This window comes from Uloborus diversus, chromosome 1 (genome assembly GCF_026930045.1).
Source record: "Uloborus diversus isolate 005 chromosome 1, Udiv.v.3.1, whole genome shotgun sequence".
Classification (NCBI taxonomy): Eukaryota; Metazoa; Arthropoda; class Arachnida; order Araneae; family Uloboridae; genus Uloborus; species Uloborus diversus.
Window position 1 is genome coordinate 259,608,121 of NC_072731.1, and position 24,093 is coordinate 259,632,213.

At 35.7% G+C, this 24,093-nt stretch overlaps 1 protein-coding gene across 1 annotated transcript in view; it reads left to right on the plus strand.

Moving 5' to 3' along the window:
* The window catches only part of LOC129227079 (GRB2-associated-binding protein 1-like), a 52,300-nt gene that overhangs the window by 22,515 nt on the left and 5,692 nt on the right, over window positions 1–24,093 (plus strand). Inside the window, exons 2-5 of the mRNA XM_054861713.1 lie at window positions 10,947–11,075; window positions 11,606–11,774; window positions 15,375–16,610; window positions 17,585–17,669. Of these exons, the coding sequence (XP_054717688.1) occupies window positions 10,947–11,075; window positions 11,606–11,774; window positions 15,375–16,610; window positions 17,585–17,669 (1,619 nt within the window). The remainder of the gene's footprint in view (window positions 1–10,946; window positions 11,076–11,605; window positions 11,775–15,374; window positions 16,611–17,584; window positions 17,670–24,093) is intronic.

Here is a 24,093-nt window from a genome sequence, read left to right on the forward strand (position 1 = left end):
ATATTGGCTTTGCGAAACACCCCAAGCTTTTATCGGTTTCTCGTGTACTCTCATTTAGAATTGCTAGCTCGCAGTTAAGATAGTTTGACAGTTCAAATAGGTGTTTGTGTAGTTCTAATGGTGCATTTTTACCGCTTTTCGGGGTAAGTAGTTTTTTTTTAAAGTTTGATTGTGAAAAAGTTTGAGTATCTGAATTTGATGATAATGATAGTAATTATCATCATACAGTATACTCTCGATTATCCGCGGAATGGAGTGGTTTCCTTCAGTCAAAAGTACTACTTTTAGTCATTGAAATGGATAGAATGAGCAAAAAAAAAAAAAAAATTAACATGGACCCAGAAAATACTTTCATTTTCCCAACAGTTATGTTTTATTTAAATTTTTAAAATGCCAAATTTTTCAAACAAGGCGTGGTCTTGATGACGTCACAAATGATACACTTTGCCGCATTTTTCTACTACGTTTCCACGTTATGATAATCAAGCAACGAATTAAATATTGCGCTCTACGGCTTGCTATCAACCCTATCGTTGCCAATACACGTGAGTAAAGATGCAAATTAAATATTTTGCACTGTGAATGGCAACATTGAATGGCATTTCTTCATTTGTGATGTCATTGGCAGAAGTATAAACAATGTAAGCGCACCGATTTAAGTATTTTTTTTTAAATATTAAACGTAAACAAATTCATCAAAAAATGGTCAGATCCTATGTTTTTAAGCATGCTCTTTCAGAAAAAAATACTTTTAAAATTTTGGCCCCATTGGTTGGCACGAATGCCGCGGATAATAAAAATCGCGGATAAACCGCAAAAAGGCTAAAATGAAGGACTAATGAGGTAAAAATTGTTCTTCCTCAAAAAATTTTTTGACAAATTTATTGATGCATAATACTTTCTACAAACAGTGAAAATATTGTTACAAATTCTGTAAATAGTAATTATTTATGTGATTAATTAGTTGTAATCTGGCTAAATTTGGCGTTTATTCCATTATCCTTCATCTAAAATTGTCTTTGTGACGTAACTTGTAAATGTACATGCAACCCCCTAGCATTCGACTGAAGTATACGGTCCCCCCATTTCTGAATGATAAGATTTGTGAATGGAATAAAAAGAAAACACGAGAAAGTTGTAGAATTTCGTCGAACTTTCCAAAGCAGTATAAAAGGCGTAAGTGGCATTTGAATGGGAGAGTTAGTTTTGGTTTTTAAATTGTCTGAGATTCGTCTGAGCCGTTGCTCTGTTTATTGTGAGGCATTTGCGCTGTGTTTTTGCGTATTTGGATGTAAATACGTGTGCCATCGTTGAGTTTACGGTGTTAATTGATATTTGCTTAATTGCTGATGATTGATTTAGCAGTTGTAACTACATTTCCTGTACATAGCTGTAATTAGATCTAGTGGGCTTTTCTCAAGAACTGTGTCGTCATTCAAAGAAAGTTTGAAGTTGCTACGAACGCGTAACAATATAAACAATGCAGTAAAAAGGTTTTCTATTTTCGCACAACAGAACTTGACATCAAGAAAAAAAAGTGTATGTACGATGGGATGAAGAAAGCGCAATAAATAAACAAACAAGCAAATAAATAAATTAGACAAAAACAACTGACTTTAAATTCACAATTTTTCTCAAAGAACAGCCATTGGTATTTCATTTTTGCTGCGAAAATAGCGTTCTTGATTGTTGATTGACTCGCAGATAATCCGCTTTCGGTTGATTGGGAGTTGATTGTACTTGTTTTTGTAGAAAAATAAAAATGCGGCAAAAAGTAATTTGTTTCTACATCTCTCCCGCTTGAAGCCAGTAGTGTTGTGTTTGGTGGGGGGAAGGGGGAGGGGAGAACGTCGTTCTTCGAAACATATTTTTTTATTGCAAAAGATCCATTTCACAGTATTTCGGACAAATGTCAAGTCCGTAACATGACACTTTTTGCCATAACTATTTAATTTATTGCTTGACTTGCAAATAATTTTAAGTTTAGTTTCAGTGTTGGTAGGACAAACTCGAAATAAAATAATGTGCAAATCAAACATTAAATTAAAAAGTTGTTTCAAAAAAAGTAATGTTGCGGACTCTACATAATTGTCCAAAATACCGTCAAATGACCCAAAAATAATGCAAATGTTATGTAAATTGGTTTTCTGTAGTGCGTCTCTCTGCCCCCCCCCCCCTCCCCGGCGAGTTTGCATACATTTTTTTTCCAACTACAGCACTGCTTGAAGCTAACGGATCTTTGCATTGAAAAGGGGGTTCTTGCAATAATTTTGAAAACTTTGTGTTTTGATGTCGTTGATTTAAAATATTTTATTTCTTGTCATTGGAACAGGGGGGGGGGGAGGACAAAGAGAAGAAACGCAAGTCAGGGAATTTGGTAAATTTAAAAGTCAGGGAAATATCTTTCATAGCTCCTGTTGCCATACTAGATTGTGAGGAAGAGATAATGCTTGTAGTGAAAAACCTAATGAAGATTTAGTTGAGGCAAACCTAACCTGGCAGATAACCCCGGCCAGGGGCGGATACAGAGTAGTATTTCAGGGAGGTCATGCTAAAGGATGACCTTTCCCCTATGAATGACCCCACTAAGGTTATGGGTACGAAAAATTTCTGAAACTGCTTGGGTGTTAATAAAAAGCTCTAAATTGTCCATAAGGCACCCAATAGGGCATAATTTTTTGATTAATTTCATAAGCAAGGAAAAGAAGTAGCATATCAAATATGTGCTTACTTTTAAAAATAATTTTTTACTTGAAACGATTTCTGTAAAATCGTTTACCTTTTATTCATAAAGTGTTTGAACACAGTGTGAACGAAGGATATTAACGACGTTTAGGGAGTGGGGGTCATGACCCCCCCCCCTCTTTGCCTTTACAATGCTACCATATTATATTTGCCTCAGCTATAGATTAGAGATGAGACGGGCTCAGCCCGAGCCCGACAGCCCGGGCCCGAAGCGGGCTCGGGCTCTAAAACCGAAAATAGGTTTCGGTCTCGGGCTGAAGTACACATATTCAATTGCCAATCTCCATACAAATTCAAAGCAAATAAACATTTTCCCACTGTGAGAAAATGAAAGGAACATTTAAATCAGTTCAATCAATGTCAAATTTCCCCCCCCCCCAAAAAAAAAAAATTAACGCTTATTTATAATGTTTTTTTGGCAATTAGTATTGCAATAGGTCATACAGTAATGCATTTGAAGTGGAGCATTTTAAGAAAATTTAGAAACCTCTGTTAATGAAGAACATTTGACGTAGCATTTTTCATTAACAGAGAGATCATGTCAGACTGTAGAAGGCTTAGTTTTTGATACAAGAAAGTTTCCTTCGAACTCGGGCGGGCTCCGATTTTGGTCCGAGACAATATCATTCGGACTCAGGCGGGCTCGGTTACAAATTTTCGGGCTCGGGCGGGCCCGGGCTCTCAAAAATGAGCCCGAACTCATCTCTACTATAGATACAATTTGTCTATATTCGTCATTCTTTAAAGCAAAATTTAGTTTAAAAAATGCATTGTACTCCATGAAATTTAGACTTTGGTACTTTTAGAGAAAGTCAAGATTTTAAAGCGTAATTTTAAAAACGAAAATGCGGTTGTGTGTGTGTGTGTGTGTGTTTTTTTTTCCTTACATTTACGGCGACATATCCTTGTATCAATAAGATATTCGAAATTTTCAGTGATAACTGTTGTTCTGTTCCATTGCGTTCGATTCACTGCATTATACTTAAATTATTTAAAACTGGCAAAAATACCCGGCGTTGCCTGGGTCAGTAATAATTATTAGAAAAAATCGTTACTTGCTTTTGTTTTTTGTTTTAAGTAAAAAAATTTAAAACACATCTTTTTGACGTGATTAAAAATCGAGTTTCTTCCTTACCCATAAAACTAAAATAGCAGTAAGTATAAAGAACAAAGTAGTATTGATTTAGAAACGAAAGCACTATATTTAAGCATATACAAATTTAAAAAACATGAAATTAATCTTCTCATGTTTAAAAAGATTAATCTGTTGATACTTTTTTTTTAACATGGAGTCTAAAACCTTCTCTGTATGGCTAATTAAGTACGAAGTGATTAAAAAAAAGTAGCTGCGCTCGTAATCCCCTTATATTTGCTTTAGTTATTTCGGGAAATTTTAATCATTGTGGCTCTTGGTGCGATTTTACCGAATTTGCGAAAGTCGTTTCGAGGTACCTTCGATGATGCTCCCCCATTCTTTCCTTACTTTGTAAAACGATATGATATTAATTTTCGTTACAGAGATATCGTCGCAAGATGCTGAGATATTTTTGGTCACCATAAAATGGCGCTAAACAGTTTCATCCGAAATGTTACCAAAATAAGTAATAAAATTTGGTGATTGTTTGAAATTCTGCAAAAAGGAAAATTAATGGAAGTTTTTGTGCTGTTTATGGATTTGCCTAATTTAGTTGCTGGATTATTTAACGCAGTAAAAAAAGTCTTTTGAAAATTCTTTGATTGGCGATATTTTGTTTACATGGTGAAAGCTGAGAAACATTATGACGTAGTCTTCGGCTTCAAAAACAGCAACGTTGAAAAAACTGCCAAATGCATCAGCTACGGAAATCTTTCTGCAAAAATTTTGGCGATCTGCTGGTTGTTTGGATAATGAGTAAGTGTTCAATTAGCATAAATAATAATAAAAACCATTAATTACATTAAAGTTCCGTTTAAATGGAAAATCATCAGTCAAATCATGTATTATTTGCCAATCTTGTGCAAAAATCTTACTTCAAGATTTGACTTGAAAAAAGCCTTGAACAATCACGAAAAGCAAAGAAAGTCAACAATACAACAATTGTCGCTATCGACGGGGAGTTGAGATGATACACTAAATACTGTATTGAGTTGAGGAAAGCCTTCGAACATGGATCTAAAAAGCTCATAACTCGTTTTTTATTCTACTTAGAAATTTCGAACAAATGCCATCTTCAGCAGAAAAATCAGAGCTTTCGATGGACATATAATGTAAATATGTGCAAGTATTTTTTCATCCCAATATTAGAGAATTTATACAAAAATTGTGTTTTATTGCCCCCCTAAGGGGGTTTTGCCCCCCATAACGGGACGAAAACTACCCTATGTGTTATTCTGATGCATAAGCTATGTTATTGTAAAGTTTCATCAAAATCCGTTCAGTAGTTTTTGCGTGAAAGAGTAACAAACATCCATACATCCATCCATACATCCATACAGACAAACTTTCGCATATATAATATTATAGTAAGATTTGTCGGCTTATCAGACTTTCACCGTCATATGACTTTGTTATAGAATTTTTTTGTTATTTTCATTTGCGAATTCCAAGCGCGGTCATTGTGGGCAACTGCGAGGACTTTTCCTTCTGAGTCGTCTGGCCGATTTCTCTGCCTTGCGAAATCGAAATCGTTTCCTGTTTGTTGAATCATTATTAAATGAATAGAATCAAGTCATTTATCATTAAATTGTCTGCTGCTAGTTATGATTTTTCCTCATTTTCAATGGCGCTTCTTCAAGGAATGAAAATTATGCGCTACTTGGTGACTTCAGGAAGTTAGTGTTTTGAGTTTTCGAAGTATTTGACGGAACACGTTTTGGATTCTGTTCTCACGGTTGGGAAACGTTGAAATTATAGGGGTTCGATGTCGATGTTTTTGTTAACACATCGATGTTTTACCATCGATGTTTTTGGAACATCGATGTTTTGGTTTCGATGTTTTTTCGATGTTGATGTTTTTGTATTTTCAATTGAAAATTATAATAAAATTTGCTCCAATATTTTCGCTAGGTAATTGAGTTTACTTATAGAATTGCTCAAAAAATTCAGTAATATAGTATTGTTAGAGATAATCATATATGGTCTGTAGTGTAGTATATTCAAAAATGTATGCTAATATTCATAAAAAGATTGATGTTTTAAAATCTCACATCGATGTTTCGCCATCGATGTCGCACCTCTAGTTGGAAAAAGATTTTTTTTTCGCGCGTTTTTTTCAGCGTGGAAACTACATAACTAAGCTTGTACAAAAAAAAAAAAGGTTAGCAAAGATTCGCTGTTACTGCTCTTCACTTGCCCACGGCAGTTTATGCAGGGCCTGATTAACGCACGATCCGGCGGGTCCGCGGACCTGGGCACCACAAATTTGGGGACACCAAAATGGCCTAGTCTAAATTCACTTACTTCCTTTTTTTTTTTTTTTTTAAAAAAAAAAGCTTATTTTACTTTTTCTCAACTTTAAGGAAGAAGGGGCTCAAATTTTTTCAAAAATCATCTCAAAAACTCATGAAGTTAAAAAAAATTCGCGTAAAGAAGTCGTTGTTCCTTAGCTCTGGAATTTCAAAAAAATTACTCGAATGACATAGATGAACATTTTCCAGAAAAATTAACACATTTTTCAAATTTTCGCAAACGTAACCCTTCTCCTGGAGAATGTTTTAAAGCAGCGGTTCTCAACCCATGGGCCGCGGCCCACAAGTAGGCCGCGAACAGAGTGTTACTGGGCCGTGGACACTGGTCAAGAATCTGAAACATCAAGATAAATCTTGGGGTCCCCCAAGATTAGTGGATTTCCGTTTTTTTTTTTTTTTTTTTTTTTTTTTTTTTTTTTTTGCAAAAATTCACTTATTAGATGTACCGTCACTCAAAAGTTTTCCTTTGCTTTTAGACAGTAAAAAACTTTAAAGTTAAGATTTTAAAATATTTCTTAAGAATTTTTTCCTATTATTGAGAATGAAATCTAATGAACCAGAAACTCTTTAAAGATAATTGGCGAAAAAAACTAACATTAGCTTCAAGCTTCAAGTTAAAAATGTTCCTCTTTTGTTGAACCGGCATGACTAACCAGTGAATTAAGACACTTCGGGGGTTTTCCGACAGCCTACCTATTAGAATGAGGCTTTTCATTACATTAAAAAAAAAGGCTGTGCAGAAATGCATCGAATGTTGCGAGTTATTTGAGACTAAACCTATCCATTTTTAATCCAGATATCAAATCCCTAGTAGAGAAAAAACAGAAAATCCCATGCAGCTTTAACTTTGATGACTTTTACACTTAAGGACAGTTATATGAGCAGAAGAGCGGATACCCCTGCCCCCAGAAAGTAAATTTCGGCTGTGCAAGTAATATATAGTAGTTAGTGGGCCTCAATGGTGTTTTCTGCAAAACTGGTGGGCCGCACAAGTAAAAAGGTTGGGAACCGCTGTTTTAAAGGATAAGATCACTAAACATTACACATACATTTCCGAATGTGGATTCACCCCTGCAGCTTCTTACCTTGCCTATCAGCAGCTGTTCCAGTGAACGTTCCTTTTCCATTTTGAAAAGAATCAAAAATCATTTGAGAAACTGCATTTCTCAGGATAATTTACAGGTGTTTTCCTTATTGACCATTGAAAATTCTTTGACATCAAACATAGATTTCGATTATTTGATCGACACATTCGCCTCTGTTAAAGCCAAAAAGAAGCCTTTTTAAACCTTAATGTCAGAATTAGTAAGATTTTTTTTTCTTTTTCTTTTTTGCAGTTTTAAATTGTTTTTTTTAACTCTTTTTCGCCTTAAGAGGCATTTTTAACTGTGATTAGTCCCAGGTTTCCTTTTTTGAATGTAGTAATGTTCCTTCAAAATGTAGTTTCTAGTATGAAACATTGACTTTAAAATTGTGCGGATTTTCTCATGGGGGAGGGGCACCAAATTCTACTCAGGACCTGGGCACCAATTTGGCTTGATCGGGCCCTGAGTTTATGTGTAACAAAATCTATTGCAAAGAAAATGGTTGTACTTTGGAACGCATTTTTTGCTCGTTCGTTAAATTTAACGATATTTCGGGGGGGGGGGGCGGTATCCGACAGGTTTTTTTTATCTCATTTGGAGAGGGGGTACTTTGTAGCGTTTGGTGTGGGTACGCGATCGCACTTGAAGGGGGGGACACCTCCCGGGGGGTGTCCCCCCCATCAAGCATTACGAAATGTAATGCTTGTGTACACAAAATATAGGTATGTTATACAAAATTTCGAGGGTTACAAATACAAAAGTGACGACCAGCAACAGGCTCTGGGCCCAGCTAGGCTTGTCCTAGTCAATTTACAATCCCCAGTGAAGATCAATGGCCCTCTGAAAACTATCTACTCCCTTGCTCATTACCACCTCTTCCGGTAAGCTGTTCCAAGGTTCCACTACCCTGCTAAAGTAATAATTTTTCCTAATATCCAGGTTAAGCTTAAAACAATGACCCCTTGTCCTGTTTTCAGTGCTAAACTTTAGCCCTGTAACATCTTTCATTTTAATAAATTTAAACAACTGAATCATGTCCGCTCGGTCTGTTCTTTGCTCAAGACTGTACATTTTTAGCATTCTAAACCTGGAATTGTAGCCTAAATGAGAAAGTCCTAGCCCACCTTTGAACCCTTTCCAATATATTAATATATTGCCATCTCTTGTTTCAATGATTAAACTTTGCTCTTTTGGTTTGGAATAGGTTCGGTTGAAACAAATATATTTAACATGGCGACCGATGTCACGTTCTTTTGTTATTGCAGCCATATGTTTATCTTCTTCTGCTGGTGTTATCTGAATGTTTGTGTTCGTTTTACTTCCTTTCGCGCTTCCTTGCTGGACACCCCGTTTCCCACTTCCTGCCAAAAATGATGCGTTCGCGTCTCTTTTTCGTACTTTCGTCGCATAACCAAATTTATTAATGGTTTCGTTACCAAAAATTTAAAAGTTTTTTTTTTTCTGAAGGGGTATGCTTAAAAACATAGTCAAATTATTTTTAAAATGGTCAGATCCTAAGTTTAATATTTTTAAATATATACTTTAATTGCTGCGCTTTCATTGTTTAACGCTTCTGCCGATGACATCACAAATGATGAAATGCCATTCTGTGTTGCCATTGACAGAGCAAAATATTTAATTCGCATCTTTACTCACGTGTATTGGCAACGATAGGGTTGATAGCAAGCGTAACGCGTAATGGTTAATTCGCTTCTTGATTATCATAACGTGGAAACGCAGTAGAAAGATTCGCCAAATAGCATCATTTGTGACGTTGTAAAGACCACGCCTTGTTTGAAAAATCGGACGTTTCAACTTTTTTACTTATTCTATCAAATTTATTGACTAAAAGTAGTACCTTTGACTGGAGGAAAAAACCCCATTATAGCTCCATATTTTTTTAAAACTACTGCGAAACTTAGACATAGTCATAATGTATTCCTTTTGGTATGATTCTTTTGTGTTAGAAAGCTGTAGAATTGTCCGTAAGTGCAATTTGTACGCGTTGATTATTTTGCCACTTATGCATCAAAAATTCGCAATTTATTGCTTTTAATTTATGTATTAATCAATGAATTTATTTGTTTTTCTCAGTTCAAATGAACTGTAGGCAGCGCTGCAATCTCTGGCTAATGGCTGCTGAAAGAGATAAAGCAAATAAAAGCTTATTCAATGACAGTAATTTTTCTTCCTGTTTGTGGGGTTTCTCATTTGTATTTTTTTTAATTAATTTCTTCTTTCCAATTTCTTTAAACCACCGCAATGTAGCGTATTCAAGCTTTAGAACTGCGAATTAAGCGCTAACAAGAAACAATAAAAATGACAGCAAACAATACTTAATCAAAATAATTCATAATAATTTACTCAGCATTTTTTAAATGAGTAAAGCATTCAAGTTTCGAAAAGAAATACGAACGTTGGAAAAAAAAGAAAAAGTAGGAAATAATAATATTTTTTAAATATTAACTATTTTGGATCTAAGGAGGAAATTTATTTCTTTTTATGTTCTATGTTAATGTGCAAATATTTGTTTCAGAAACTTAAGCAAAACGAATAAAAAGAAAACCTATAAAGCTACAAATCAAGTTTTTGCATCAAAGAGTCTAAACATATTTTATATTTTGCTTCATTAGATGGAGGGGAAAAGCGCAAACGATAAAAATAGTCCCCCCCCCCCTACTTTACATCGTTTCCGGTATTACTTTATCGTGTTTCATATTATTCCCCTGGGCTGTCCACAAATGAGACAGTGAGAAGCAAAGGGATGCAAGTGGCAAAATTACAAATTTGGAGATAACCAGTACAAACGGTAGGTGAACCTCTCCTCTGTCTTGGGACAAGAGATGGTACTGGTAGCCCTGGTAGGTGCTTCTGTACAGCATGATTTTGAAAAAAAAATCGGTGAACAACGTGGGAAGTTATCTTTATATGCGTTTAACTCAAAACTTGAAAATGTCCGATTGCATCCCTTTGCTTCTCACTGCCTCAAATGATGTCGCACTTTGAGGGGTGAGAAAGGTTTAGGAAATTGTGACAGTTTGTGTCAAGGAAGGGTTTACAGTAAGTGACATCACACTTTTTTTGTTAGAACATGTTTCTGAAAAATAGCGTGGACGTGTGACAAAGGGGGTGGGGAGAATGTAAGGTGAAATGTCGCACTTTGTGACAGTTTGTGTCAAGGAAGGGTTTACAGCAAGTGACATCACACTTTTTTGTCAGAATATGTTTCTGAAAAATAACGTGGGCGTGTGACAAAGGGGGTGGGGGAATGTAAGGTGAAATGTCGCACTTTGTGACAAGGGAGGGGGATCGTTGTGCTTGTTAATGGAGAAAACCAGTCAATATGCTGATTAATTATGCACATTGACAGCTTTCACGCTTTAGCAGGAACATTTACATAGATCTCTCCATTTTAACATATTTAATAAATGTTTATATGTTTGAAAATCATTGTTCTATCAAGAAACAATTAGGTCATTTGTCGTTTTATCCTCATCATTGTCTTCAATGGCAAAATCTCTGAAATCGAGAATGGTTACGATAAATTAACTTCATTTTCTATTTAATGATACATTTATTTAACTATACAACATGAATTCTACAGAGCTTTCAATTGTCAAAATTTTATGGTATTATTAAATTTGCTTGAATTTACTTTCTTTATTTCAGAAATGGCGGCAAAGATGGTTTGTTCTACGACATTCAGGAGACTTACCCGGGCAGTTTATGCTGGAATACTTTACTGACAACTATTGCAAGAAACTGAAAGGCAGAATTGATTTAGACGAATGTGAACAGGTACTTTGGTTTGTTTTGCATTTAGCTTTTGTGATAATGTTATTTGATTATTTTTTATAATTTTATTATGAAGGACTACCAAGAAATTAATGACAATTTTTATTTTTACTATAAGCTTTGTTTCATCCCATCCTCAAATAAGCCTTGATGATGTTGTTGATAAGTTGGCACATAATAACTTCTGAAGAATCATATGATAAGAATATTTGAAGTGTTGGTTAGGATGACGCCAACTTTTTTTGACAGGATTTGTTGTTGTCCTTATGTACAAATTTGCCCTTTGTTGTTGGTGCAAATGCTGCATCATTCCTGGCTCAAAAAGTTGAACAAATTGTGTTTTTTAAATTATTCTCCATAATACGATCTGCTACTTTAGTTGTCTAGTTACCCAACAGGTGGCGCCACTGAAATCAATATAAACTTATGTAAGTGGCGCCATATATTGAATAACTAAATCACCTGAGTGGTAGATTAGCTTTTTTGCTGTTTTATTTGTAAATTCAAGTATTTTAAATTTTATTTTCCTTAAGGTTGACGCTGGATTGACGTTTGAGAGTAAGAAAACCAGTCATCAGTTTATGTTTGACATAAGAACTCCCAAACGAACGTATTATCTTGTTGCAGATACAGAGGCTGAAATGAATAAGTGGGTTGAATGCATTTGTTCTGTTTGTGGCTTGAAAATTCATGTTGAAGAAGGTAATTATGTTTTTTTGATATTTCAGTTACAAATAATGCTTTTTTTTCTCTAATACATTTCAATTGGTTTATGTATGTGCCCAGTAGCAGAAACAGTGCAACGCTGCTTGTGATTTTGTATGGAAATGGCTATATTGCATTCAGGAAAGAGTGGTAGTGGAAGTAAACAAAGAGGATTGGTTGTTGGTGCCAACACTTGCCACTTTTCATGAATTGCTCTTTGGATTAGCAATGGGGTCGTTTCCAAAATTTTAAAAATATTTTTTTCTGAAAGAGCATGCTTAAAAACATAGGATCTGACCATTTTTTAAATAATTTGTTTCAGTTTAATATTAAAAAAAAAAAATACTTAAATCGGTGCATTTTCATTGTTTAAGCTTCTGCCGATGACATCACAAACGATGAAATTCCATTTCCTGTCACCATTCATAGAGCAAAATATTTAATTGGCATCTTTACTCACGTAGAGCGCAATTTTAATTCGCTTCTTGGTTATCATAACATGGAAACATGGCGGAAAGATGCGCCATAGTGCATCATTTGTGATGTCATCAAGACCACGCCTTGTTGAGAAAAATCAGACATTTAAAAAAAATAATTAAAAAATAACTGTTGGGGAAAATAAAAGTATTTTCTGAGTCCATGTTATTTATTTATTTTTATTTATTTTTATTTTTTATTTTTTATTTTATTTTTTATTTTTTGCTTATTCTATCAATTTTACTGACTAAAAGTATTACTTTAGACTGAAGGAAACAACCCCATTCTGTTCAGGAACCTTTCACATTACTGATTGGTGCTGTTTTCAGTCATCCCCGCGCCAAGCAGGCAACAGTATTTCCTAGTGTCACATTCCTTTGTTTACATCTGCTATCACTTCTCACTGAATGCACTACAAAATTAATGAAAGGATTTAAGAATCTAACATTAGCTTGAATTAGTTATTTAATAGCAGTAGTGATCCAGAGGTGTTAGCAAAGTTGCTAATGAAATTTTCTGAAATTTTGTACTTTGTGTAAGATTTAGTGATGGAATTTCAAAATTTAAATTTAATTGTGAGTAATTAAAAAAAATTTTTGACATGCATTTTCGAAGACCTTTAGGAATGCTTAATTTTACTTCAGGTGCTTAAAACTGCTTAATCTTTATTCTTATTTACCAAACCAAACCCTGTGGTATGACAGCTCGTGAGGGCCAAAGCCTACTGTGCCCAACTCCGTTTTCCTAACAAGGGGTTTCTAGGGTGCAAGGCAGATGCTTCGGTTAAGTGGGCAGCCTAACGTGGAACCCCCAGTGTTTGGTTCGTAAGCACGCTGGGTAATCATTTTATCGACCCACTGAAGGGATGAACGGCTGAATCGACCATGCCCGAGCTGGGAATAGAACCCAGGCATGCTGTGTGGGAGCGAGAAGAACTACCAATGAGCCACTGGACTTCATTCTTATCTACAGATATGCAAAATCTTTACTAATAATAAAGCAGAAAGTCTCTCTGTCCGGAGGATGTCTGGATGTCTGTAGGATGTCTGTGACGCGCATAGCGCCTAAACCGTTCTGCCGATTTTCATGAAATTTGGCACAAAGTTAGTATGTAGCATGGGGGTGTGCACCTCGAAGCGATTTTTCGAAAATTCGATGTGGTTCTTTTTTTATTCCAATTTTAAGAAAAAAACTATCATAAATTACGAAATTATCATGACGTGGAACCGTAACATGGGCACAAGCCAATTGGCGAGATACGAAATTATCGTAACGTGGAACTGTAACGTCGGTACAAGCCAATTGGCGAGAAAATTCACCGTACATTATTTGTAAATATACAGGCGAACCAAAAGACCTTTAATTTTTCTATTACGGGCGAAGCCGTGCGGGTGCCACTAGTACTATATACAAGGGGTGATCAAAAGAAAAGTTTACAAGGCAAATGAAAATGTATTTATTAACAACAGAAACAAGATACAAATGGGAATCAAGAAACACATCTGGCCTTCACTTTTAAACATAATCGCCAAACCTGTTTAGGCATTTGTCAGAACATTCAAACGTTCGTTTATCCCGGCTTGGTAGTAATCAGGGCCCTGCTCCTTGAATCATTTCTCGGCAGCTGTTTACACTGCATCGCCAGTGGTGAGCCGTGTTCCGGATAAGTTTTGCTTCAAGTCCGGAAAAAAGACACAGTCACTGGGAGCCAAGGGGGGCTGATTCCAGAGCTCCCACTTGAACTTCCATATAGCAGTTTTCCACTTGCTCCCTTCCGCTTGATGAGAATGACACCAATTCGCGTCTTGTTGTCTACTCATTGCTTTGTCCCCTAATACCTCAACGATTTGTCCATGAATTTCAGATACAGCCACATTCTTGGCCCAAAAGAATTGAATTACGGCTCGCACCTCTTTGGGAGATCATTTTTCTAGACGTCTTGCCGATACTGTCGCTTTTACGTCCCTGCGTACTGACACTTACTCGTCGAACTGCTGTAGAACAACTAGCGCTATCTGTCAACCACCCTGGGTGGAAATATTCGCTTCACAATGTTTAGGTTTCAAATTCTTCTGCTTGTAAACTTTTTTTTTTTTTGGATCAACCTACGTATTTCTGGACAACAAACTACTTGCCCAATGTGACTAAAAATTAAATGTTCTGGCAAATTTTATTGATTGAAGGGAAGGAGGAATCTGAAATCCAAAACAAAACCCAGAGTTACTAACTTTCTTGATTTTCATGGGATATTCCCATTTTTTGTTAAACCTTCTGCCTTAGTTTCCCTCTCTCATTTTTTTTTTTTAATTCTTAAAAAAATCTCCTTGTTAAAAAATGTTGCTTGTTTTAATGCTTGGAAGTTTTTTTAAGCAGTTATCCCTTCTCTATCGTTTGTTGCACTATTTAATTGTGTTAGTTAATAAGATTTCAGTCCTCACTAATCACTGTATTATACTCAAAATGTGTATTTGGTAAGATATCTCTTCAATTTACTTGCACCTTGAAATCAGTTACAAATTGTTCAGAGGAAAGCGCTTCTGGATTGCTTTTAATTATTTTGAAAACCCTAAATTGTAAAGTATATATGATTAAAGTGAAAATCCAACATAAATAAAGCACAAATTGTGAAGAAAATACAGAGTATAGCTATTTTAAGGCTACAATGGATCCTCTTCATCAGCCTCTTCATGTAGCCTTGAAATAGCTATATGCTGTATTTTCTTCACAATTTGTGCTTTATTTACATTGGTTTTTCACTTTAATCAGATGGGAGCACAAAAACTTATATGATAATTTTTCATTTATTGAAAAGTATATATTTTGAAATTTTTATTATTTCATCCTTTCCTCTTTTTAGGCTGCAAATTTTTAGTGCTTTAAGTTAATTATATGTAAACTATCATTAGTTTAAGTGGATTTTGTGCAAAACTACTACTTAGAACTTGTTATGGTTTTTTTCATTATTGGGTGCTGAGTTTTTTGAAAACATGCTTAAAAAGTGCTTAGTTTTGATTTTGAATATGCGTATGAACCCTGTCAATTCATTTATCAGAGTCATTAAAATGCTTCTATTTTGAGTACTATGTTGGCATTCCGTAATTGCTGTAATATTTGCTTTAGATTTTCTGGTTCCTCAAGATGGTTCACATAGTTCAAACAATCTATCAAAAGGGAGTTCAGCAGATGAAAGAAGTTCCTCCAACCCATATATTCCTATTAGTGAGTGCCACACTGGTAAACCTGTATTAAATGGAAACCTTACAGGGAATGGGTTTAGTGACCTACCCAGTGAGCCTCCTCCCCCTCCGCCAGACAAAAATGACTGGAACTTGGAACAGTCTCTATCCGACGAGTTTTACGACCATCCGAAGCCTCTGGGTCGGTTAGAATTGAACAGCGAACCGATGTATAATGTGCCAGCAAGCTCAAAGTCAGATTTTGGTAGTATACAAGGGAATGATATGTTTAATTCTTTGGTAAGTCTCGATCGGAATGTCGACCTGGCCGACTTGGTTCCGCCAGTTTCCAGCACGATTCCACGAAGAAAAGCCAGTTTAAAGTCTGAAGTGGAATATGACACAGTTCCTTCTTTTCATGGGTCAATCAAAGAAATTAAACCGTCTCAAAGAAGTGTTCAAAGTTTAGCGAGCCATTTCGAGAACATAGCTGTGAAACCTTCTCCTGGAGCACAAGCCCAAGACAGTAAACCAGACTATGTGAATGATATTAATGTTCCGCCTAGGCCACCTAAACCTTCGAAACTGAGAGAAAGGCACAGGTATGAGAACTTTGAACTTCCTCATAAGTTGTTGAATGAAGATAACGCAACGTACGACACTCCTCCGTCGAGTAAAGCTTACAAACAGACTTCGCAGCAACAGACGAATTCCTTCTCGAGGAATGACGTCGGGGAGGATTTATCGACTAACTCGAGTGTACCGCTGTCTTCTTCGGCGGGAAAAGAGTTGATTCTAGACGACACGTACGACTTTCCTAAATTTCGAAGCGAAGACAACATCAATGCCACCGTTCCGCTGGTTCAGGCAACTGGAACTTCGCAGAAGCCAAGGCGACATGCCTACACCAACGCACCACCAGGACTGTTCAACAACAAAGATCTGATTTTCAACTACGAGTATCGACCCAGTTTGATGACGTCGGATAACTATTTCGGTGCCGACTCTGCGAAAAGTGCTTGTGCCAGTTCGGATGCCATCACGCCGCCGAGCCCCTCGGCAATGGGGGCCTACGCCAATATTCCTCCTAGTCCTACTCTGCTTAATTTTCAGAATGATGTGCCGCCTGCTGTTCATAGGGACCTGAAGCCCAAGCGTGTTTTGAGCAAAGAAAATAGACGTAAGATTTTTTTAGTTTTCGAAAGTATTTTATACATTAATATTATAAAATTTCTTACACTTTCCTTCTTTTTCCAAGTAATCTTATTGATAAAAAATCCTAAAAAATATTCGCAACTCCGATAAACTATAAGGGGGCGCTGCAGCCACTAATGCAGCCTGTCTAATGGCGGATGAAAAAGGTAAAACAAACAAATGCCGTAACTTGCTTTGACGCTTAGTGAATGGCAGTAATTTTTCATCGTGTTTGTGGGAAGCTTTCTTTTCTATTCTTCTGAAATTACATTACACCACAAACTGTCTGAAACCTGTAAACCCCAAAGAAAACACGTGGAATGGGAATGTTTTACCTTTTTCGAGAGTAGTGTTAATCACCTCAAGGTAACGTATTCGAGCTCTGGAGTTGCGAATTCTTTTGTTCAAATTTTTTTCCAATTCCATTTTCGTCATCTAAATGACAATATATAACCTGTGCCTCATTTACCTATGCTAATCATAACCTCCCCATAACTTATACCCCTCTTTTTTTTATTATTTTTTTTTTAAAATATTCTTCAATAAAGCAGATAACGTGTTAAAAGCTGATCCTTTTTGGGGTATTAAATGTTAAATTATTTTTTACTTACACACTAAATGTCTATCATTACAGAGTTCTATTTTCTTTAGCAAGTCTCAAACTTAAAATTATGTTTAAAAGTTCATGTACAAGTTTTTTTTTTTTTTTTTTTTTTTTCCATGTTCTGTTTTCAAGTTCAAATAATGGTATCTCTTTTTTTTTTCAGTCAAAATATCAAATACTTATTTTTCTGATTATTATGTATTAGTTTCACAAGACGACAATATTCAGCTAAGAAATCCGAACAGTAGTTTTTTCTTGAGTCTGAGAAAGTCATATATATGTATTTTTTACCTGCAATGTAAAATGGTTTGACAAGGCTTTCACTTTTCCTTTTTTTTTTTTTTTTTTTTTTAAAGCGGCTGTTAGCTTCCTGACACTTCAACCACCTCCTGGCTGTCGATCACGCACGAAAGACAGTGAAAGAAACTTCAGAAAAACAAGGTTTGTAATGTTAAAATGCTCCTGCACCTGTATGTCAGATTTTTTTTTATTTTTAAATTTTAATTTGTATGTTAAGTTTACTTATTTCTCAACTATCCCCAAAAAATCTTTAGTTTTCAATAGTTTTTACACAGTGTCAAAAATAAGCGATCATTAGTAGTATTTTGAGACCCGAAATTATTATTTGACTTTTAGATTTCCAACCCCAGACACAAAATTTGAAACTTCAAGTTTTGGACCACATTAATGCTTTTCTTTCCAGACTCTTGGGGGTTAAAATCTGTGATTGACCCAAAGAATAAAATTTTAAAATGCAATCAATTATGTCTTTGAAAAATCATTTTCTTTTGTATATTTTGCAGATCATTTTAAATAAGCCAATAACAGTGTGTAGTATTTCTATTTGATAAATATTTTCTTAGATTTGGATACATTTAAATTTCAATTCATTAAAAATGGCACCCAGCAGACCCAGATCTACATGCCTGCAGACCCTGCAATGTGGTTTGACCCATGGGAAACTAAGGGGCCTGTGGTCCTTTGTGGCACAGAAATTCAGTAGACAATTAGGAGCTCTGCTCAAAATTTATGGATCCAGGTCAGGCTCCTAGGTTGTTCATTTTTACTCTAGAAATTCATACCAGGTGTCAATATCATGCCTAGATTTAAATTTTTGTTTCTTCCAGTTTTAACCTCCACTTGAGACTCTGTTTTGCTTTTAACTATTTTAACTCTTATTCACTATGCTTTCCTTTTAGATTTTCGACAAATTCAAATGTTCCTCAACCCTCCAGAACTTGCGTTAAAATAGAGGTGCCCTGGGGGGGGGGGGGGTCATGGCGCAGACTGCTCTATTGAAACTTCTAAGAATGTTGTTTTGAGAGGTATTTTTCTCATTTTTTTGGCAAGGGGAGGGTTCGCCGATATATATCGGTTGCTATATATCATGATATAGATCATGATATATATCCGATATTTATTTTGAAAATATCACGTTATTTTGATATTTTCGATATATTTTTTTTTTAGAATGGCAAAATTTGCAATATAAAAATTATATGTGTTAATCATATTAATATTATTCATTTATTAATAAAAATAATCAAAAGTAATGTGTTTTATTTAAATAGCATATTAATGTATCATTCATATACTGTAATAATATAATATTCCTTCTTTATTTTATATTCATTCACTAACTTATTAGTAATGTAACAACTTTAATTAAAAATGCCTTGCTGAGAGTTAAAAGTTGGTCAGAAAAAGGGAAAATGTCTAACAGATGTGTACTGACTAATGCATAATTTTATTTCTGAAATATATATAATTTGTAAAAGTAGTTAACCAAAGAAAAATGAGTAAAGCTGCTAATGTTTAAGTAATAAAATTAATTGAAATGTATCAGTTATGTTATATTTTATTTCTTACTAGCCGCCTTCGGCGACCAGCCGGTCCGCCTTTTTACGCCAGGGTTGCCGCCTTCGGCGGCTGCTTAGACAATTTAGCAACGGTATTAATCAATGTTTTTCTCTATATATCAATATTATCATCTGCCTTTTTACGCCAGTGTTGCTGCCTTCGGCGGCTGCTTAAATAAGTTTCGTGGCGGTATCAATCAATCTATATCACTATTAATTTAAATAAAATATTTTCTAGATCTATCTCCAGTTCCGCCGTTTGGAATATTTTTAAAGGAGGGGGAGGGGAGACACAAACGGGGCTTGCTCTTCATGCAAACTTTGTCGAAAAATAACAAAAAACACTTCCACTTTTACTTGAAAGCATTGTTTTTTTCAAAGTCATGGTGTGTGTGTGAGGGGGGGGCATTGACACCCTGTTGAAGTTCCATAAATGATGGGCATGTCTCTTTCTTGCTGTCCATCTACTAACTGCAATCCTTGCCTGTTCGAGTCTTTGTAGTGTATCATTATCTGTTTCCGTTTCTCTTGCTGCAGCCATTAAAAGTCTGTTCTGCTCTCATCTATGCAATGCACCTTCTTCAGTTTCTGTTTCTCTTGCTGCAGCCATTGAAAGTCTGTTCTGGTCCCGTCTATGCAATGCATCTTCACCAGTTTCTGTTTCTCTTGCTGCAGCCATTGAAAGTCTGTTCTGGTCCCGTCTATGCAATGCATCTTCACCAGTTTCTGTTTCTCTTGCTGCAGCCATTGAAAGTCTGTTCTGGTCCCGTCTATGCAATGCGTCTTCACCAGTTTCTGTTTCTCTTGCTGCAGCCATTGAAAGTCTGTTCTGCTCTCGTCTATGCAATGCGCCTTCTCCAGTTTCTGTTTCTCTTACTGCAGCCATTGAAAGTCTGTTCTGGTCCCGTCTATGCAATGCATCTTCACCAGTTTCTGTTTCTCTTACTGCAGCCATTGAAAGCCTGTTCTGGTCCCTTCTATGCAATGCATTTTCACCAGTTTCTGTTTCTCTTGCTGCAGCCATTAAAAGCCTGTTCTGGTCCCGTCTATGCAATGCATCTTCACCAGTTTCTGTTTCTCTTGCTGCAGCCATTGAAAGCCTGTTCTGGTCCCGTCTATGCAATGCATCTTCACCAGTTTCTGTTTCTCTTGCTGCAGCCATTGAAAGTCTGTTCTGGTCCCGTCTATGCAATGCATCTTCACCAGTTTCTGTTTCTCTTGCTGCAGCCATTGAAAGTCTGTTCTGGTCCCGTCTATGCAATGCATCTTCACCAGTTTCTGTTTCTCTTGCTGCAGCCATTGAAAGTCTGTTCTGGTCCCGTCTATGCAATGCGTCTTCACCAGTTTCTGTTTCTCTTGCTGCAGCCATTGAAAGTCTGTTCTGCTCTCGTCTATGCAATGCGCCTTCTTCAGTTTCTGTTTCTCTTACTGCAGCCATTGAAAGTCTGTTCTGGTCCCGTCTATGCAATGCATCTTCACCAGTTTCTGTTTCTCTTACTGCAGCCATTGAAAGCCTGTTCTGGTCCCTTCTATGCAATGCATTTTCACCAGTTTCTGTTTCTCTTGCTGCAGCCATTAAAAGCCTGTTCTGGTCCCGTCTATGCAATGCATCTTCACCAGTTTCTGTTTCTCTTGCTGCAGCCATTGAAAGCCTGTTCTGGTCCCGTCTATGCAATGCATCTTCACCAGTTTCTGTTTCTCTTGCTGCAGCCATTGAAAGCCTGTTCTGGTCCCGTCTATGCAATGCATCTTCACCAGTTTCTGTTTCTCTTGCTGCAGCCATTGAAAGCCTGTTCTGGTCCCGTCTATGCAATGCATCTTCACCAGTTTCTGTTTCTCTTGCTGCAGCCATTGAAAGTCTGTTCTGGTCCCGTCTATGCAATGCATCTTCACCAGTTTCTGTTTCTCTTGCTGCAGCCATTGAAAGTCTGTTCTGGTCCCGTCTATGCAATGCGTCTTCACCAGTTTCTGTTTCTCTTGCTGCAGCCATTGAAAGTCTGTTCTGCTCTCGTCTATGCAATGCGCCTTCTTCAGTTTCTGTTTCTCTTACTGCAGCCATTGAAAGTCTGTTCTGGTCCCGTCTATGCAATGCATCTTCACCAGTTTCTGTTTCTCTTGCTGCAGCCATTAAAAGCCTGTTCTGCTCCCGTCCCCTAAAGCAGAATACTTGACGATGTTCTGCAACGTAAAATCATTTAACCAAAATTGTTCTGCAAGTACTTCAAGCATTGTATACACAAGCAACCAAGGTGACTTTTTCCACAAATCGGGAGCCCTAAATCAAAATCGTTTCATACAGGAGGGGTTTTTTTTTTCAGTTTTTAAAACTTTACTATAGCTATACATTTATGTGGAACCTAAACCAATTGAGTCTACAAAAATATTTTATATTATTTTTTAAATGCATAGAAAGAGCAAAGATACAAAATTTTATAAAAATCCGAACCTAGGCGTCAAATCACGTTTCTTTTTGGTTAATTTTACATGGCATGAAGGAGAAATTAAAATAATGTTAATAAATAAGTAAATTACAAAAATAATAAATAAAATGAGTCGAGTTAAGGTAGCAAATAATAAAACGCTTCAAAACTTTCTAAACAATTCCAATATTTTCAGAATGCAAAAGGATTGAAATCTCAAATAAGACACGCAATTTTCGGCGATGGACGTGTTTCAATGTTGACATGTATCCAAAACATACGCTTATGGAGGAAATTGCAATGGATGAAGGTCGAGTGGGAAAAATAAGGAGAAGGGGAAACACAAAAAGGCTAGAAAAATCAGAATCATTTCAGATTTAGAATGTGAAATTTCTACCGAAAATCTCCAGAAACTGCCAATTTTCCACAAATATCGTCCAACTCAAGATAGAACTTTGCAGAAATTCTGCAGATTTCTTTGAGTTCAAAGTAAATCTAAAGTTCCGGCAGATGACTTTTTGAATTCAACACTTTTCGCGAGCTCTCCGCCGAATTATCGTATTTTCGAGAATTTTTGATTTTCTTCTAATTTTAAGAGCTCTGCAGAATTTTATGTTGAGTTGAAAGATATCTGCAGAAAATCTGCAGTTTCTGATAAAATTTCTCTGAAATCTGTAGAATTTCTGCAGAAAATTTGTCTGAGTTTTCCTCTCACATTTGAACAGAATTGTTCTGCAGCTCAGGCATCTGTTCTGCGACGTACGTCGCAAATTTAGTAGTATTCTGCTTTGGGGTTCCCGTCTATGCAATGCATCTTCATCAGTTTCTGTTTCTCTTACTGCAGACATCGAAAGTCGATTCTGTTTCCGTCTTCGCTGTGTATCTTCATCAGTTTCTGTTTGCCGAGCATGTTGCCTTTGCTGCCGTTTTGACCGGTTACGGTTCCTGAGGCATTGTTTCTTTCGAGGAGGAGCCATTTTGGGATAAATACGCTTTGAAGTACTTAAAGTACAATTAAAAGCGCCACTACAATGTTAAGAAATCGATGGAGAGAACTCCTTTTCTGTTGATTTAGAATACTTATCAACAAATCTTTTAAACTATAACTTTAAATTAGAAGACATAACAATACGTATTCAAACACAAAATCTTACCAAATTAAATATACAGCAATAAAGAAGATTAATTCTTTACTTACCAATAATAATTGCAAAATGAACAAAACTAAAATCTTTAAATTAAACTACAAACCACTGAAGAAGTTCCAGAATTAAGCAAACAATTAATAACTAAATCCAGAAATTAGCATATAGTTAGGCTGCAACAATATTTAAAAGATCAGAACTAATCAATTTTAACTATATTTTACAACAAATTGAAGAACCAAATAGCTAAAGTCATTGAGAAGAACAAAGTTATACAAATAACAAATGAGAATAATCCTTTACGCAACCAGTAATAATAGGAAAAAGAACAGAACTAAATACTTTTAGTTCAAATAAACTTAAATTTAAACAGCAAGAATAGAAAAAAGAACAGAACTAAAAACTTTTATTCACATTATAGAACAAATTAATGTACCAAACCGCTAAAAGAAAAAGAGCTGAATTGTATTACACAACAGTGTATCAACTGAAACCAAATAAAAATAATTAATGAAACAAAAAATGCATTCAGTTTTTAATATTAATAATCCAAGATATTTATGATCAAAGCTTTAGCAATGACAAAGTCACAGCATGGCCAATTTCAGAACATCGCTAATAAAAAAACACAAGAATTTAAACGCACAGCTTGACATAATGCAAAGAAAATTCGTTCCTCCAATTACAATTCAGCGATAAAGATTCGATGCCTCATATCGAATCGAAATCCAAGTAGTGACGTCAGAGGCATAAAAGATTGAAGAACGCTTTTCTTCGACCGATGCGTGGAGAGACATAATGTGTTCAGCATTAAAAAAATTGTTTAAAAAAAAAAACTATTGCGTATTTTTAAGAACTTTTTTCTTCTGAAGAGGGCAAAATGTTTTTACTATTACCAACTTAAATTTTAGAAATGGGGCTTTGATACTTCTCGCAGGATGATATTAGAAAAAAGTAAAACCGGGGAAAAAATGCAATTTAAAGGTTTTTTCAAAAATTCGTAAAAAATACAAAGATTGCTCTATCTTCAAATTGTTTTCATTCATCATATTTAAAATTAAATTTCCTACACTATAGTGCAAAAAATATTTGTGTGGTGCTATTGGTTCGTGGACTGTGAGGTAAAAAGTACTAAAAAGTGCAAAATAACACATAAAACATTAAATAACTTTTTTTCTAATTAAAGTATCAAAAATCGAAGCCCGAGGTGCACATCTTCAGCAAAAACTGAACCTGTATACCAAATTTCATCTTTCTAGGCCTTACCGTTTTCTCGGGATGCACGCCACACACACACACACACACAAACATCTTATTTTATTATATGTAAGATAGATAGGTTAAACTATCACATTTTATAAATGATTGTAAATGTCATTTATATTTAAATGTCATTTTAAGTACATAAATTTGTATATAGAATGCATATTTATGAACAAAT